Here is an 18,242-nt window from a genome sequence, read left to right as displayed (position 1 = left end):
GGCTGTGGCTGTAATGCTTCTGGCTCTCTTTGTTTCTGGGTTTTGTTTATTGTTCTGAATCTGAAAACAATTGGTTTAGAAACTGAATGAAGGGAATACGTCCAGAGGAGTTAGCCGCGTTAGTCTGTAGTTGCAAAACAGTAAAGAATCCAGTAGCACCTTTAAGACTAACCAACTTTATTGTAGCATAAGCTTTCGAGAACCACAGCTCTCTTCGTCAGATGCGCATCTGATGAAGAAAGCTGTGATTCTCGAAAGCTTATGCTACAATAAAGTTGGTTAACCTTAAAGGTGCTACTGAACTCTTTACTATAAATGAAGTGACGGCTCTGGAAAATCAGTCATTCTGAAACAAAGCTTGTGAGATGCGGGCCCATGCATTTAGGATCCATGTGAGTCCAGCTTTCTCAGGAAGGCAGGCAGTTCTGGGAAAGGTGCAAAATTTTGTCTTGATTTAGGCAGTGGAGAGAGCAGGAATGTGACTTTCCATTCATTGTACTTATTATGAAGCACCATATTCCTCCTTGCCAGCTACCACCAATTTTTCTTTCTCTGGGAATTCTCCGGTAGTCCTTGACCCTTCCATTTTCTTTGAACTGCTTAACCATCAACATTTTAAATCAATTTTTAAATTTTATTTTAATGCCGTAAGATAGTTTGATTGCCTGTAAAAATTCATAACAACAACAGCAACGAAATTCAATTTATACACCATGCTTCATGACAACTTACTGCCCACTAAGAGCGGTCTACAAAGTATGTCATTATTATCCCCACAACACTCTGTGAGGTGGGTGGGGCTGAGAGAGCTCAGAGAGAGCTCTGAGTGGCCCAAGATCACCCAGCTGGCTTCAAGTGGAGAAGTGGGGAATGAAACCCAGTTCTCCAGTGTAGAGTCCCGTGCTCTTAACCACTACACCAAACTGGCTCTCCAAAATAAGCATCCAAAATAAGTGCTGGCAGCCAGGCTTTTGCAGACCAGTTCTTTAGAGCTGCTTGACCGCTGCAGACTGTGAGAGCAATGCAAAACTAGTATCCTTCCTGTCCCATGCGGAACATGGCGAACTAGAGTGGGCGCTAGAGTGGCTCCATTTAGCTTCATCCCCCCCCTCCCCATGTTGTGTAAGTATCAAACCTGGTGATGATCAAAGTATCTTCCGTTTTGTCATCATTCTAATGCAGGGGATGCTTAAAGGTACATGGCCAACACTAATTATTTGTCTGGCAAACTGTTGCCAGCACAACATTGCACCAGTGTTAGGGATACCATAGCAGCAGTATCCCTTATAGGGGCTTCCTCCCATGCACAGGGCTTGGCATGGTTTCTTCTATGCTGGTACAGGGAGTTTTGTTCTGGAGGATATACACCCTGCCACTGTTGCTGCATACTGGAGATAAGGACATGTTGTTAGTTATAGCTCCTTCAGGTTCATTTTCTGGATTTAAGAGTTTTAATGATACATACTGTTTGGAAAGCTCCAATGATGATTATTTCAGTTTTTCCCTCATTATCGTTTGCCACATCATCTGCTGCTACCACGTGCCTGTGAAAACAGTAAACGTGTTGCAAATGCTGAAGCTATTGATAAAGATTTACGGTAGGGAAGCGATAAAGGAACCCAGCCAATTTTTGTTTGCAGCAGCCGCAACAACAGGGGTTCAGTAAAAATCTCCTATTTTTTCCTCTGTTGAAAGGATGTGTTGTACAAAGCTTAATTTTAACTGGCTTTGATGTCCACACCCATGTTAATTATATTTTCCACATAAATTCCTTCAATAGCATGTTACTCGTCTTGTTTGTATGTTAATTCAAAGTTTGTCTGATGCTCTGTTTTATGTACATTTATTTATTTCGTTTTAAGTTGCTTACCTACATCCCTTCTCCCTTGGTAGACTTACACGGACTGCCCAGGGTTGCTGAGTTCCCTGGGGGCCAAACTGGGGGGTGGGGGAGCAGTGGGAGGTGAGTACTTACCCCACATGCAAAGCATTCACCCACCCATTGTGCTGGAAAACCATATGGAAGTAACAAGTTGTGCTGAGGTCCCAGATTTAGTGTTTGGGGCCAATTTTTATAGACTCAGGCTCCGCTGTGAACCATCACTTCTGTGTTGTGCTGGAAATGCCATCATTTTCCGGGGTGATAGGTGAACACGTGTGTTTTGCATGCATGCCTCAGACCTGCCTCTTGTTTACCCTCAAATCTCCACGAATTTCCTAACCTGGAATTAGCAACTGTGGATGTCATCCAGCCAAGTGAGGCGTGGTTATGCAGGCAAACCTATATTGTAAAAACCGCAATCCTAAACACAAATGTTGGACTTAAGGTGCAGTGCCCATTGGACTCAATTAAACATGGGTAGTATGGGGCTACAGGAGTGTGAGCAGTGGTTCGGTTGCGAATCAGCACTCTGCTAGTTCGAATCTCACTATTTCCATGAGCTCAGTAGGTGGCCTTGGGTCAGCCAGTCCTCTCAGCCCAGCTCCCCAGCTGCCTTGTGGGGATAATAATAACACGAACTTGTTCACCGCTCTGGGTGAGGCACTAATCTGTCTAGAAGAGCGGTACGTAAGTGCAGTTATTATTATTATCCTTTAATGGGGTTTAAAATGGCGGACAGTCCTTTTTGAGACCTTAAAAAAATCTGGGGAAAGTACAGCAAAAAGAATGTCTCTCTTTTGTCTTTTCACTGGGAGAACGGGTTGCCAACTCTGACCTGGGAAATTCCTGGAGGATTTGGGAATGGAATCTACAGATGTGGAAATTTGAGGAGAGGGTTCATATATAATCTATGGTATTGCTGGCTGCGATTTTCTGAAGATGCTCGTTTCTTCAGGAGAACTTTTCTCTGTAATCTGGAGATCAGCTTCTCTACCTCTGTAGTATGTTGAGCAATCTGAGATTGTTTTTGTGCCACGGCAGGATCAGAGTCCAGTGGCAGTAATGCACTATACATAGGTCTCCCATCCAAATTAACTAGGAGACTCCAATTGGTGCAAAGAGCTGCGACACAAATGCTGTCAGGAGCAAGCAGGAGCACAAACATCACCCCCATTCTGCAGTCACTCCATTGTGCAGTCACCTATCAGCTACCGTGCCCAGTTCAAAGTATTGGGTATCACATGCAAAGCTCTTCATGGCCTTGGCCCGGCATACCTACGGGACCGCCTCCCTCCTTATGTTCCTCTATGGCAGCTTCGCTAATCTGAACAGGGTCTCCTGCAGGTGCCACCCTGCACACCGGTGAAATCAACAGCAGCCTGAACACGGGCTTTCTCAGTGGTGGCCCCTACCCCGTGGAACGGCCTGCCTGAGGAGGTCAGGAGAGCCCTCGCTCTCCTAGCTTTCCACACACTAAATTATTCAAAAAGGCTTTTTTATTATAGGGAGGGGCTCTCAGATGCTTTGCTAATGAATTAAGGGCCATAGACTTCACCACTATGTTGCCTTACCTACTACCTGTTGTCTTAAATACGTGCTCCTATGAGCCACCTGTGCTTCATAAGTGTCATAATTGTTTATGTTCTCTTCCAGCATTTCTTCAACTCTGTTTTGGATTCTTACTAATGCCATGTCATTGTAAAATTGTGTTTATTTACCTTATGACAGTGTTTATGGAAATGTCCTTGAAATTGATTGAACTACTCCCACTCTGTGTAATCTGCCTTGAGTCTCAGTGAGAAAGGCAGACTATAAGTGACATAAATAAAAATAAATAAATAAATAAAAAAATAAAATAAAGATTTTCAGGGTATATTTCGAGAGTTAAAGCTCCCTTCCGTTTCCGTCAGATACTCTGAAGGGAGGTTTGGCACTCGCAAGCTCATACTTTGAAAATCTTGTTAGTACACTCGGGTTTCTCTTCAGATCGCATAAATCTGTTGCGTTTGTTAGTTTCTGAATTGCCACTGGACTCAGTTCTTGCTGTTCTACTGCAGACCAACACAGCTACCTGCCTGAAATGATCTTTTTGCACCTCATTCAGCCTAATGTTGTTATATGTATATTCTGTTTCCATTCCAGGTAGGAGACAGCTCTGTCTGTTTTTCCGCCTTTTTAAAAAGTGTCTAACCTGATTAAATATTTTGATAAACTCAAAAGCTAACTTGCTTCTTTGTGACTTTTTAGTTAGGCCTAATGACGTTATCTTGCTTAGTTACTCCTTAATATTCATTAACTACACTATTTCTGCAGCATGTAGTCAACATGCTTGCTGACTGAAATGTGATTAAAATGCTTGGATCTTCCCCCCCGCCCCCCCCCCCCACTTTCCTTGCTTGCAGTCAATGCTTTTATTGAGGATTTTAATCTGCTAGGGATTATAAGTGCGTAACGCTGGTATGAAAGTTATTGACAAGGAACTTGAGTGTTTTATCGTGATTGTTCATGGGACTGCAAGATGGATCTAGCAAAGTACTTTGAAGATTGAAGTTTGTAGCTCAGTGGCAAACTATGCACTTGGCATGCAAAAAGTGCGAACCCAGCACTTCTGGTTAAAGGATCTCAGCCATTGAGGGTCTGGGAGGAACGTTGTCCTAAAGTCCTTCTGCCTGGTGGGACAGATCACACCGAGCCACATAGACCAATAGTGTGACCTGGTACAAGATGCATATTAAATAATGGGCAACATTCAGGATAGGAGTGTGAGCTGTTGACTCCTCATGCTTTGCACCTTATGCAAGAAGGATGGATTCAGGAACACGATTCATTTATCCATAGTCTGTGATACAGGAACTGGTCACAACAGTGTGTCTTGCCTAGCGCTACATGAATGTGCACACTGCCCATGGCCAGCAAAAGAAGAATGGAAAAGATAGGTTTCTATACTGACATTGATTGATTGATTGATTGATTGATTGATTGATTGATTGATTGATTGATTGATTGATTGATTGATTGATTGATTGATTGATTGATTGATGTCATCTATCGTCTGCCTCTCTTAGTGAGACTCAAGGTGGATTACACAGTATAAATCAATACGATCAACAGTTAGGGCATTCAATAAACAATTCAATAGGGTATGTAACTGCAAATTTGCAGAGATTTGCAAAATCCAATACAGAGCTTGAACAATGGTGAAATGGAACATAAGCAATTCTAAACCTGACATGTTAAACAAGCAAGAGCCATTTTGGTGTAGTGGTTAAGAGCATGGGACTCTATTCTGGAAAATCGAGTTTGATTCCCCACTCCTCCACTTGTAGCCAGCTGGGTGACCCTGGGTCAGTCACAGCTTCTAGGAGCTCTCTCAGCCCCACCCATCTCACAGGGTGTTTGTTGTTGTGGGGATAATGATAACATACTTTGTAAACCACTCTAAGTGGGTGTTATGTCATCCTGAAGGGTGGTATTTAAATTGAATGTTATTATTATGTTATTATTAAACTGCTCAGTAGGAACATACTTAATGGCAACAGACAGTATGCAGTAGTACAGTCTACAGTCCCTATCCCTTTACTAATACATCTTTTTGAAACATTTCCTTACAGTACAGCCTTCATACTTGTGTGTAAAAAAAACACACAACCCTCCCTGAATAATTCAGTTTTGCACAGTTCACTGAAAGCCAGGAGAGTGGGAGCCCTCCTTACCAGCACGCCATTCCATAAGATAAGGGCAACTACAGAGAATATGCATGTATGGGCAGCATTTGGTTTTACCCATGTGCCGTGTGGCACCTGCAGAAGGCCCTGTTCAGACGTCATGGTGGAATACAGGGATAGAACATACAGAGAGTGTCCCCAGTTTCTAAGCCTTTCTGTGGCTGAGTCCCTTCCAACAAATTATGAAATCTGTAACATGTTGAGTGTATTGAATATTGGGAGTGGGTGGGTTTAGGCTTGCTTGAGTATCCCTGTTCATACACCAGAGTGTACATAAACAGAAGTGGTGTTGTGCCTGTCAGCAGGAATCCTGTGTGGCATGTCTACTCAGAGCCCCATGCAGGCCTTCTGCTGAGCATGTACAGAGCATGGCAGGGCCGACAGGTGAGAGCGTGGATCCCTCTGTGCAACCAAACAGATGGGGTTTCAATCTCTCAGAGAAGCAGCAATAATATATCATTTGAATCTCTCAACCCTTATGGAAACTTGGGTGCATTGGAATTGTAGAAATGTAACAGTATGCAATGTGCTGTAATGGTATGTGTTGAACTAGGATGTGACGCACCCGGCTTACAATTCCCCTGCTCTACAACTTGCTGGGTGATACTAGGTCAGTGACTCTCTTTGAGCCTTCACAGGTTGTTGTGAGCAGGGCTTTTTTTTCTGGGAAAAGAGGTGGTGGAACTCAGTGGGTTGCCCTTGGGAGAAAATGGTCACATGGCTGGTGGCCCCACCCCCTGATCTCCAGACAGAGGGGAGTTTAGATTGCCCTCCGCGCTGCAGCGCGGAGGGCAATCTCAACTCCCCTCTGTCTGGAGATCAGGGGGCGGGGCCACCAGCCATGTGACCATTTTCAAGAGGTTCCAGAACTCCGTTCCACCGCGTTCCAGCTGAAAAAAAGCCCTGGTTGTGAGGATAAAGTGGAGAAAGGAGACGCATTTGTACGTTCTGAAATCCCTGGAGGGAAGAGGGGATAAAAGGGAGGGAGATAAACCATGTTTTGCAAACGGCCTAAATGGTTTTGGATCTGTCTAGGCCACAGATTTACAGACCTGCGAGCTCGCCTGGTTTTTGGAGTTTGGTCCACTCCCAGTGAGCCCCCTACATACTCGCAGTTTCCAACCCTTTGAGAATCTTTGAATCGCTGTCCTGTTTTCTGCTTCTGTGAGCAGTGGCAGCCCTGCATAGTATCTAGAAAAGAGACACATAATTTATATAAACTTTAAAAATGTGATAAATTATTGCATTGATAGCAATGTTTTTTTCCCCTCTTTGATTCCTGTATTTGGGAGATCATTTAAAGGTCAATGGAAGGTGCAGGTGGAGAGATTTATCTGAATTAGGCTAGAGGTGTATAACATGGTTGTCAGGATGGCAGATTTTTGGCAGGTTGCTGATAAACATGCCATTACTGATTTTGTTGACAGCCTCCTGCACTGGATCACTTCCAGACTCCATCCATTCCGTGCCAGTTCAGTCTTTTCACATCCAGGAAACACTGCCATTCTGGATTCAGTTTTCACCATTCTAATGTTATAATAAGGGGGCTGGCTGTATGTTAAAAAGTATTGCAGAACTAAAAGAGGGCAAATGCTTTCCAAGAGGGTAATATTAACAAGCATTAAGGTCTTGAATTCAACTTTTTTTGGGGGGAGGAGTGCTTATTTATGGATGCAACCATGGGATGTTTGTGTTTTAAAACTGCTAGCAACTTTTATATGAAAGTCCGGGCTAATTTAAGCTTGTATGTGTGCAATAAGAGCCCCGTGGTGCAGAGTGGTAAGCTGCAGTACTGCGGCCCAAGCTCTGCTCACGACCTGAGTTCAATCCTAGCGGAAACCAGGGTCGAATCCACATTACTCATTCTAAGTCGCATGTTCCCCGCATTCCCCACGCAATCCCGAGTGCCGGTCACATTACCTCATTAAACAGACGCATTTCATTCGCATTTCTCCCGAATATGTGGTCACAGGTTTTCAACGGGAGTTTCACGGTGGCCGTGAACGGGCCAATGCGCAATTTACGAGGTTTTTTTAAAAACCACCCCCCTTCCTGTCTCTCCTGCCGTTCTGAGAGTTCCTATTGGCTGATTCAACTTGCAAGTGCTCCATAGTCTGCAAAGACTGTTTTTGACTTCATAGCATTGGATTTATTGATTATGCTGTTTCTGAATCAAATCTGGTAGTTTGAAAAATCATTTTGGGGTGAACCCATTCTCAGAACGGACTCGCGAAACTTCCTTTTTAACTGTTTTTTATTTTTTTATTTTATATTACTGTAATATTGAAATTATGAAATATCGAAATAATGACACTCCAAGGAAGTGAAACTTCAGTAAAATTCAGGCACTGAACTGTCCTGCATAGGAAATGCCCACGAAAGCTTCCCACATGCTTCCAAATTTCCAAAAAAGAAATGGGAGAGAGCCATCAGTGCTGTCAGTGGGGGAAAGAGAGGCATCATTATCTTCAATGATGTTTCTTTATAAGGCAAGATCGAAATAACGGAAAAGGGCGCTCAATTTTTTTTTTAAAAAATGGGCGGGGAAAAAAAGGTCCCACCCAAAAAAGCGGTTTTTGAGCGGCCGTGTGACCGGAGGGACGCGCAAGAAAGACGGATTGGAAGCAGGGATGTGAACGAAGAGGAAAAAATCGCGGATTGGAGGCAAACGGAAGATATCCGATAAACATGCGGGTAATGGGTGAATGTGGATTCGACCCAGGTTCAAGTAGCCGGCTCAAGGTTGACTCAGCCTTCCATCCTTCCGAGGTCGGTAAAATGAGTACCCGGTTTCCTGGGGGTAAAGTGTAGATGACTGGGGAAGGCAACGGCAAACCACCCCGTAAAAAGTCTGCCAAGGAAACGTCGTGATGCAACGTCCCCCCATGGGTCAGCAATGACTCAGTGCTTGCACAGGGGACTACCTTGACCTTACCTATGTGTGCAATACCAAAAAAAGCAGCAAAGAAAATGGAAAAGATGCAACCAGCTTGATTACTTTGTGAAGACCGTTTCGGTATCGCTTTAATTTTTTGCCATTTGTAACACAAAGCGGATGGCAGCCATTGAGTGTTCTGCTGCAGATGCTTTGTTAAGAGTGGCAATTTTGTGCATCCCATTTGTTTTGAGAGCCGCCCTAAGCAGATCTACTCAATCCCACTCTGGTCTGTTCAATGGGGCTTATCCCAGAAGAGTCTTTTCAGGATGGTACTGCTAGATTCCAGTGTCATCTGTACTGAAAAAACAAAGTGGTTTCTCCGGAACTGGAAGCCGAAGGTTGCTTTCTTGAGCCGTTTGACTTGGTTGAGTTAGTAAAGGAGAACTTGCTCCTTTTTGATAGGGATGCCAGCTCCTGGTTGGGAAATTCCTGGAGATTTGGAGGATGGAGCCTGGAGAGTGTGGGGTTTGGAAAGTGGAGGGACCTCCGCAGTGTATTATGCTGTAGAGTTCACCCTTCTCACCTATCTCTAGGGGAACTGATCTCTATGGCCTGGAGATCAGTTGCAATCCGACGAGATCTCCAGCTACCACCTGGAGGTTGGCAGCCCTATGATCTCTTACCTCTCCTGTAAATGAGTTCTCAGGATGCCTTCAGAGTGGAAAAAAACTTTAATTGTTCTGTATTTTTTTAAACCTATCCATGCAGTGGAGGAGGTAAATTCAGTCACAAAGAACTGACCAGGGTCGGGAGAATGGCCGTTTTCACACTACTAACCTGCTTCCGCAACGTTGCGCAAAAAACACGGAAGATAACGTCTTCTTGTGAGAGTTTTGCGTGATGTCGCACAAAACTCTCGCAAGAAGACGCTATCTTCTGCGTTTTTTGCGCAACGTTGCACAACATTACGGAAGCAGGTTAGTAGTGTGAAAACGGCCAAGGTATGTTCCAGCTTATGCTGTTTATAGAAGACCTTAGGCTAGAGTTGGGGAGCTAACGAAGTTCATGTACCATTTAGCCTTGCTTAAAAAACCTTTTTGTAAGCTAGAGAGCTGCAACTGTTTTGCACTACTGTGCCTGCATAATTAACTAGTGTGACAACAGATTTCCCAGTGAGATCTTGGAACAAAATGACAGCCTAAAGTGACAACAGCTCTGGAAATTATAATATGTTTCCTCAGCGACAGACTGTCTCTCTACACAAAACTTTTGGCACGTGTTCTTCACATGTCGAGAGGCGCAACGTTAGCCAGGAAGTGTAGTTTTAAATGACAGAGCTGGCGGAGATTGCTCTGGAGGGGATGGATTCTGTAACAGCCCTCGACAGCCTCTGACATCTCCCCTTCTGGAGCCTTTGCCCTGCCAAGGCTAAGTTAATTCAAAGTTTTAAGCAATGAGGGTGGCAGGGTAAAAGCTCCGGAAGGGGAGACGGTCCAGCACAGCAGAGGCAGCGGAGGGTACTGAGAGAACCCATCCCCTCTGGAGTGATCTCCGCCAGCTCTGTCTTTTAAAACTACTCTTCCCAGCTAACATTGTGTCCCCTGACACTTGACAAACGTGCGCCCAGGCGTCTTGTGTAGAGAGACTCAGAGTCTTCCAGGCACTTGGACTGACAAGGACCAACATAAGATTCTGATCCAGGCTACGTGTATGATCCAGATTATAATACTGTCTTTGGCCAGGGTGCAGGGTGCTGGGCCTGCTTTTATGCGCATGTGTGAGTGTGTGGAGCAGAGGGGGACTTCTCTGTCTGGAACATTATCTCAGATGTCCACATTGACTTTAGTGGACGGTAAGAGAGTGTGAACAGTTGTTGTTTTTTCCTGTGTGATACCGATATCCACTTTTTGTGTGTGTGTGTACTGTTTATTGCAACATTGTTTTAACTGTTGACTGTTGTACTGTGTAAAGCCTTAGGCCTGCCTTGGTTCTGCTTTTGTTTGTATTTGTGCATGTGCATGTGTGTGTGAGGGTGGGGGTGGGGGGAGGAGTGTGTTTTAACATTTTGATAAATGAAATGGCACGCATTTTAATTCTGAGAACATGAGAAAGAATAACGCCTTTGGGTTTCTCTTTTTTTTGCCTTGTGTCTCTCTTGTGAATATATGCATTTCTCAAATGCAGTTGGGGTTCTTCCATTTTATTTCCCCACTATGAATTCTTTACAGATAAAACTAGGAATCCTAAGATTCTCATGAACTTCCACAGTCAAAAGAAATGCCTTTTGGCACTGCGTACATCTCACAGATTTCTAGGTAGCCCAAGCCTCAGTTTCAAGATCTTTTGTCTTTGCAAAATCTCTCAACACGCTGCATTGCCCATTAAAGTCAAAGGAAATATTTGCACTGACATTGAATGTCTTTAAATCAGGCCACCTATAAATACTTTATTCACAGTCATGAACCCAATTACTCACAAGTTGTCCTGTTCACCTTAGTGCAGCTGTGGTACAGAAATTTATTAACTTGCAGCTTTTATTTTAAAGACCAGCGTGTTACAGGGTTTGGCTGGGATGCAGGACTCTTTGGTTCATACCCCCTCATCGATGAAGTATACATGGTGATGACCTTGAGAAGTCTCCGGCATGGGCCTGTTCTCAGGAGAAAATGAAATACAAGTGATCAAGCCCTTTCATGCCCTGAGCAGTACTGTAGAAATTGTGAACAAAGACCTATCTGAATTCTACCTGCAGTCTTTTCCATCCATTTGCATTCCCAAAAAGAGCTTACTATATATTTCTTAATTTGTCCTCTGTTTCTGACAACCAGTTCAGCCATTCATGGAGGCATAATACTACAGTCCTGCTGCACGTGGTTACTGATTATTCCTTCTCAGAATATGTGTGCATACTGGAGCGGGGCCAATTGCTTTAAATGCTAAAATCTCCAGGAACGTGGAAAGTTGACAAGTTGAGAAGAAGGCAATGCTAGAAGCTGCCCACATGCCATGAATTTTTGAAATGGGTGACCTTCAGACAAGCCCACCAGGTGCATTCTGTGTGTGGTGGTACTGTCCTCGTGCCCCATGTCTTCTTGAATGTTTAATCAGCTCTTTCACGCAGAGTATCAGAGTTAAATTATTACTGGACTTAACCTACAACAAAGAATCTTAATGAGGGAGAGACCCAGGGCTTTTTTTCAGCTGGAATGCGGTGGAACAGAGTTCCGGAACCTCTTGAAAATGGTCACATGGCTGGTGGCCCCGTCCCCTGATCTCCAGACAGAGGGGAGTTTAGATTGCCCTCTGTGCCGTGGCATGGAAGGCAATCTAAACTCCCCTCTGTCTGGAGATCAGGGGGCGGGGTCACCAGCCATGTGACCATTTTCTCCAAGGGCAACCCACTGAGTTCCACCACCTCTTTTCCCAGAAAAAAAAAAGCCCTGGAGAGACCCAACAGTTCTCATGAAGATGGAGAGCAGTCCAGGACGTGATTTAATGACTTAATCAGGGGTAATCATGAAATTGAGATGGAAGACATAAATCTTGTAAAGGATTCTTGAATCGGGAATTATTTTAAACACTTTTTTTGGGCCTTCTAATCTCTTCATACAGGAACAGAAATTATTAGACATGAGCTTCACATGCCCAAAAATACATGCACTGTTGGTTTTATAATTTGTTGTTACCCTGTACTCGTGGCAAATGGCCCATGGAACATAAAAGGGAATTTATAGTGTATCTTTTCCGCATTCATAAAGAGTAGATGGGGAAATAATTTGAACAATGAAGCTTAAAGCAGCTCGACCAAATATTTCTTAGCAGAGTTTTATGTTTAATTTTTTCCTCATATACTTTGTTTAAACAATCTGTTTCTGAGCATAGCTTAGAGATCTGTAAATTTTTCTTATCAATCATAGAGCTTTTTGCTGAATTCATAAGTGTATATTTCATTTATACTGTTGGATTCATATTTCATTGATACTCCAGCTTTTCTTAAAAATAGCCTTGGTGATAAACATCTGTCAAGGCTCTTTCTACTTAAGAATGTATATATTTTTAAAATAATTATTTCACTTATTCCGCTTTTCTTAAAAACAGCCTCAGTGAATATCTGTCAAGGGTCATTTTTAATTATATACTTAGGTATTATGTATTATTTATAACCTTACAATCTAAGCCATTATGAAAGGTCCAAATGAATCTCATAACTCAAAAAGTTTCTCTGGGCCAAACCAAGACACTGCATGTTACATGAATTAGTTTTTAGAGGGTTTTTGGAGGGGGATTAAATATATTTGTTTATTTACTACTTTTATTTATTTATGTGTATATATACTTACTAATTACAAGGAGCTTCAGGGTGGTGTACATCATTCTCCCCTCCTCCATTATACCATCTCCATCCACCAGATCGCTCAGCCAACTTCGTGGCAGAGTAGGGATTTGAACCCAGGACTCCTGGATCCCAACCCAACACTTCAACCCCTACACCAAGCTGACACTGGCAGGCATGTGCGACCGCCATTTAAATCAAGACTGACTATGGTGTGGTGGGGAAGCCTTTCCCCATGACATTTTCATGACCTGAAGCGGTCCTGATGAGCTATTCTTTGCCATTGTGGAAGGAAACATATAGGTCTTTATACAGATTCTGACCAGGTCCAGGATCTCTGTAATGGTTCCAACAAGGCCATTTCCACACAGGGAAAGCCTTAATCATGCCCACCCACCATTTTCCTTCATGCTGTAGACCAATATGAATTGAAGCCTTGCACGCCTGCTATTGAAAAGGAAGAATGGTTGAGGAACTCAAAAATTCTGAATTCCTCACCCACGCTAGGATCCAAGGTTCAGGCAATGCGCCACTGGGGGAGAGAAGCAATGTTCTGATTGAGCATCTTCTGAGCATCTTTGTCTGGTCTTGGCAGCTCTGCCTATATGTTTCTTGTTGGTTATTCTTCTATGTACCTAAAATTAAAACACTTTCAAGTTCAAAATCTTCTGTGTTTCGCTTCATGACTTTGCAACAGATTCATAGATGATGTACATTACCTGCACCTTGACTTGATTCGCCTTGTGTCAGTAACCCTATATAAGAACAGCCATTATTTTGAACAATAGGGGTGTCCAAAGAAGAAGAGGAAGCCAGTTATGGATTCTGTTCTCTTTTCATTTTATAACCTGAAATTTGGGAGGGAGGGTTGTATAGGGAAATAAATTCCATCATCGTTTCCATGAGATTTTGCTGGGAAATGCATCTCTGGGTGTACATCTCCTCCCACATCTAACCTTCACCGAAAAAGAGTCCTCCCCCATGCCCAGTTTCATGCTCCCACTCACACACAAACCACTCTTTTTCTTTTTTTCTTTTCATTTATTATGAGGGTATGTGAGCCAGTGCTATTTGGATTTCATGCTTCAGGCACTGAAGTGTCTGGGATTGTCTTTGACGAACTAAAAAAAAAAGTATAATATGCTTTTTAAAAAGAATACATTTGACCCACAATCACCTACTTATTGCCTAGCAGTGATCAAAGAACCGGAGGTACCTAAAGAGCGCTTGGATGACCTGTTTCTCTTCAATGTGTTAGGTTATGAAAGACACTTTTAGAACTCTCTCGGTGACTTTGTGATAATAGGCAACCATCAATACAATTGGGCTAAATGGTTGATTAAGCACGTCTTGATCACATGATGGCAGTGTCGAATGGGGCTCGTCTGGTGGGACTGCAATGGAAAGAGAACAACAGAAGAGCTATTATTAGATGTTGCCTTTGTCCCTGGCTAGTGGGAGTTACAGCACCTAATAGTTTCTGTCATTTTCCCGCTTAGATCTTTTGCCAATTTAAAGGAAAACAAGAGCAGACTTACGTAATTTCAGCAGAACTCTTATGCTTTGGTAGCTCAGTAATACTGGCAGCATGCTTGCACTTTAACTCTTCCTCCTCCTTTCCTAGTCCTACTGGGCTGCTTTTGATGTAGGTTGGCTGTGAACTGAGATAACAAGACCTGGATTGTTTTCCTCGCTCTTCTGCTAACATTGGCATGACATTGGGGAAATCACTACATATCCAGGCCCTTTGTTGAGAAATGGAGATAGAGTGACTGTTCCTTGCCTCTCAAGGACAGGCGAAGGGGGAATCTGTGATTTGCAAAATATGTTGACTTCCTTGCATAAGAATAAAATTATGAATATTGTTCATTATGTCCTTTGTAATTTTGTTTCTTGGACTTTTTTACTTGGTGGTGTAACAGAAAATTATTTGCTTTTTTCCCTATATACATTTTCCCCACCTAAGACAAATAGGTGCAAATTGCATAAGCAAGTGCAAATTGCATAAGCAAGGGGTCCTTCATTACTATGACCACCCCATATGACAGCGTGGAGCCAATACACCAGTTGGTTGTCCAGGTCAGGGCAGGGTGCACAGAAGCACTTGTCAAGCGCTGCTATAATCATTTTCATTTCTCAGGAAAGGGAAAATGGCAGCACCGTGACCCTTTCCCATCCATCTCGCCTCTGCCTCCACATGTGCACACATGCGCTCTTGTTCTGAATAGGAAAGGAGCGTGGTGTTGTCTCTTTCCTACTGCTTCAATGCTCCTATTTGCCTCTTCCAAGCTAAATGTTGAGGTAACTGTTAGTGGTGGTGGTGGTTTGCTTTGGGAAAACACCAGAGGAAACCGGCCTGCTTTGTACAAGCTGCCATTTTGTGGATGGCTGAACCCACCAAGCTAACATTTTGTGGCTGGTAGCTCCCAAGACTCTCGGAGAAAACTGTGAAGCGCTGTGAAGCTTGAGATTTTAAATGGTGTTAGAGAAGAGAGAGCATGATATGAATTTTGAACAGTGAGGTCCTAGACTCCGCCTGGTGGACTGAACCCAAGTGGCTTCTAAGTGTAGTTATTTAAGTAAATGTGAGGGAATTAACTACAACCTATTTGGCCTTGCTTCCTACTACAGTTACGATAGTATTAGAATTGTTCTTCTCTCTGGTCCTGCCTGGATTAGTCAAGAAATGTCTTGCCCTCCCCTAGGACTTCACATGTGACATGAGGGAAACAGGGAAAAAACAGTAACTTTTGTTCACTGGGACAGAACATTGACAATGACATATTAAGCAGAGTCACTCCAGACCAAGGCCATTGATTTCAGTGGGCCTAAACTGGTGTAGCTCTTCTTAGGATTTCACTTTAAGGATGGTCAGAAAAGAGCCTTAAAACTGTTTTTGGGTGTGTGTTGGAGAGTGCTGTCAACTCAAGTCATAGCAACCTGGCAGGGTTGCAAGGCCAGAGACTAACAGAGGTATTTTGCCATTGCCTGACTCTGCAACCCTGGTCTTCATTGGAGGTCTCCCATCCCAAACTCAATTCTTGAGTTTGCTTCTTGTGTTTTTTGGTTATTTTACTCTGCAGTGTTAAGCGTTCTTTCAGGGTTCTTTTAGCAGTTTCAAACACACACACACATATATAAATGCTGTAGAAGTGCCTTTGTGGTTCCGGCCCGTGGCATTTGGGGATAGCTCGGCTGCTGGAAGAAGATAAGGTTATTTACATTCTCAAACTGTGCTCCTTCCTATCTTCCAGCTAGGGTTGCCAGCCTCCAGGTGGTGGCTGGAGATCTCCCGGAATTACAACTGATCCCCAGGTGACAGAGATTAATTTACCTGGAGAAAAGGGCTGCTTTGGAGGATGGACTCTATGGCATTATACCATTCAGAGGCCCTTCCCCTCCCTAAACCCCACCCTCTCCAGGCTCCACCCTCCAAATCTCCAGGAATTTCCCAGCCTGGACCTGGCAACCTTACTCCCAGCCATCCCAGTTTTAAAAAAAATAGGCTGGCAAGAATTGCTTTCTTCCTAGTACAGACCATTTGCCCAGCCCGTTTGCAATACAAGCCATGTTTATTTAAATGAACTAGAAACACATTTGTATGCTCCCAATTTCCCATAACGTCCGGTGTCCAGAGTGTGTGTGGGGGGGGGGGGGGAGAGCATGTGCATGCATGCTTGGGGGAAGAAAGTGAATGGCTGCAGGGAATCATTCCTTGTGCTAACCTTTATCTGCTAAGAGAAGGCAAACAACCAGTAATCCTTGCAGCTGCATGCGAAGTTTCTTTTTCTGAATCAATATGTGAGCTTCAGCCCTCCCCAGCTCACCATTTTCTGTTCATAAAGCATCTCTCCTCTCAGCTCTTTTTCTGTCCCAGTTTTCTCTTCTTTCTGGGTCCGTATCCCTATGGACTATTCCCTCTTTCAGACCTCATGTACCAGGCTTTCTCCCATCCCAGTTCCTTAGGCTCCCTGAATTTTTTCAATCTGTCTGGCATCAGAGCAGCTGAGCCAGTGGCAGCCAGGAGCCTAAAACCCCTCTTGACTCTTTCCAAAACAAGTTTAACCAGCAGTACTACTACCACTGCCACTATACAAACCCCTATCACTTTACAATAGGTTTTGTGCCATGCCGTCTTGCTATCTAATACATTAGGCAATCAGGTGGGTAGCCATGTTGGTCTGTAGTAGAAAAGCAACATTCGGGTCCATTAGCCCCTTAAAGACCAACTAGATTTCCAGGGTATGAACGTTCAAGAGCTGATGAAGGCAGCTCTGACTCTCAAAAGCTCATACCCTGGAAATCTAGTTAGTCTTTAAGGTGCTACTGGACCCAAATTAGACAATGACTTTCCTTATGTAGTCAGACTGTCGCTGCACGTGTTACCTATTGCAATTGCATCTATTGAAAGTACAGTTATATAAACTGGACTTTTGTCAGTTGATCTCGTCCTCCTCTTAATATGCCTTTTGTTTTGTTTTGTTTCAGGAGCTGGTGGGAAGCAACCCTCCGCAAAGAAACTGGAAAGGAATTGCAATTGCGTTACTTGTTATTCTGGTTATCTGCTCCCTGATTGTCACTTCAGTTATCTTGCTGACACCAGGTATTTATATAACCTTTAGCTTTTGTTGATGGTAATTTCAGTGTCGCTGGAAATGCATTTTAAAAAGTCAGAGGCCAGATTAAATTCAAGCCAAATGATAGATCCGTCAGATGGGGAAAATCTCTCCCCGTTTCTTTTAAGCTCTTCATCTTGAATGCAGGTGCGTTTTGATGGTCTTGAGCAAATAAGTGCATGTGCGGTATAAATCAAAGCAGTCGCTGGCATACGTAAAGAGGCATGTCTGCGTCCACATGATGAATGTTCATTATTCTAAAAATGCCACATTGGTTAGAGCAGGAGCAGGTCAGGTAGATGCTGTTGGCTCACCTACATTTTAACTGGAATTACATTGGCCTAAAACACAGCGATTTACGAAGGATGGCAGCCCATCTAGGGAGGTATCTGAGATAGTTCCTTGAAGAAACATGACGCTCTCTCTACCCATTTTTCACTATTAATTTATGCAGTTCATGGGTCCTTCAGTAAGTTGCTTTGAAATGTAAATTTAAAACTATATGAAGAGAAGGAGAGCGTTCTGTCTAGAGCTCTCTTTGTGAAATCCATTAGCAGAAAATCAGGGCAGGGGGTTGGCCACAAGTAAGAACTCTTGTGAGGGAGACATTTTTGCAAGTTATTGATGTTTTGACAGATTACAATCAATTGGAAACCAAGGGTTAGATCCAAAGATGCCCTTACAATAGTCGAGGAATCTTCCTGCACTGGTGCTGGGCAGACGTAAAGATGGTGCTCTCCTGGGTTCTTCTGAAGCACCTCCTGCCCCAGTGAGGTGGAGGAAAGCTGGGAGAGGCTGTTTGCTTGGT

At 43.5% G+C, this 18,242-nt stretch overlaps 1 protein-coding gene across 2 annotated transcripts in view; it reads left to right on the top strand.

Moving 5' to 3' along the window:
* The window catches only part of DPP6 (dipeptidyl peptidase like 6), a 496,940-nt gene that overhangs the window by 243,551 nt on the left and 235,147 nt on the right, over window positions 1-18,242 (top strand). For both annotated transcript variants that reach the window (XM_054991455.1, XM_054991456.1), the window contains exon 2: window positions 17,307-17,421. In XM_054991455.1, coding sequence (XP_054847430.1) covers window positions 17,307-17,421 — 115 coding nt within the window. The remainder of the gene's footprint in view (window positions 1-17,306; window positions 17,422-18,242) is intronic.

Source organism: Eublepharis macularius, chromosome 11 (assembly GCF_028583425.1).
Source record: "Eublepharis macularius isolate TG4126 chromosome 11, MPM_Emac_v1.0, whole genome shotgun sequence".
In the NCBI taxonomy this organism is placed as follows: domain Eukaryota; kingdom Metazoa; phylum Chordata; class Lepidosauria; order Squamata; family Eublepharidae; genus Eublepharis; species Eublepharis macularius.
The sequence above is the reverse complement of the archived record's forward strand: the minus strand, read 5'-3'. Positions and strand labels throughout refer to the sequence as shown.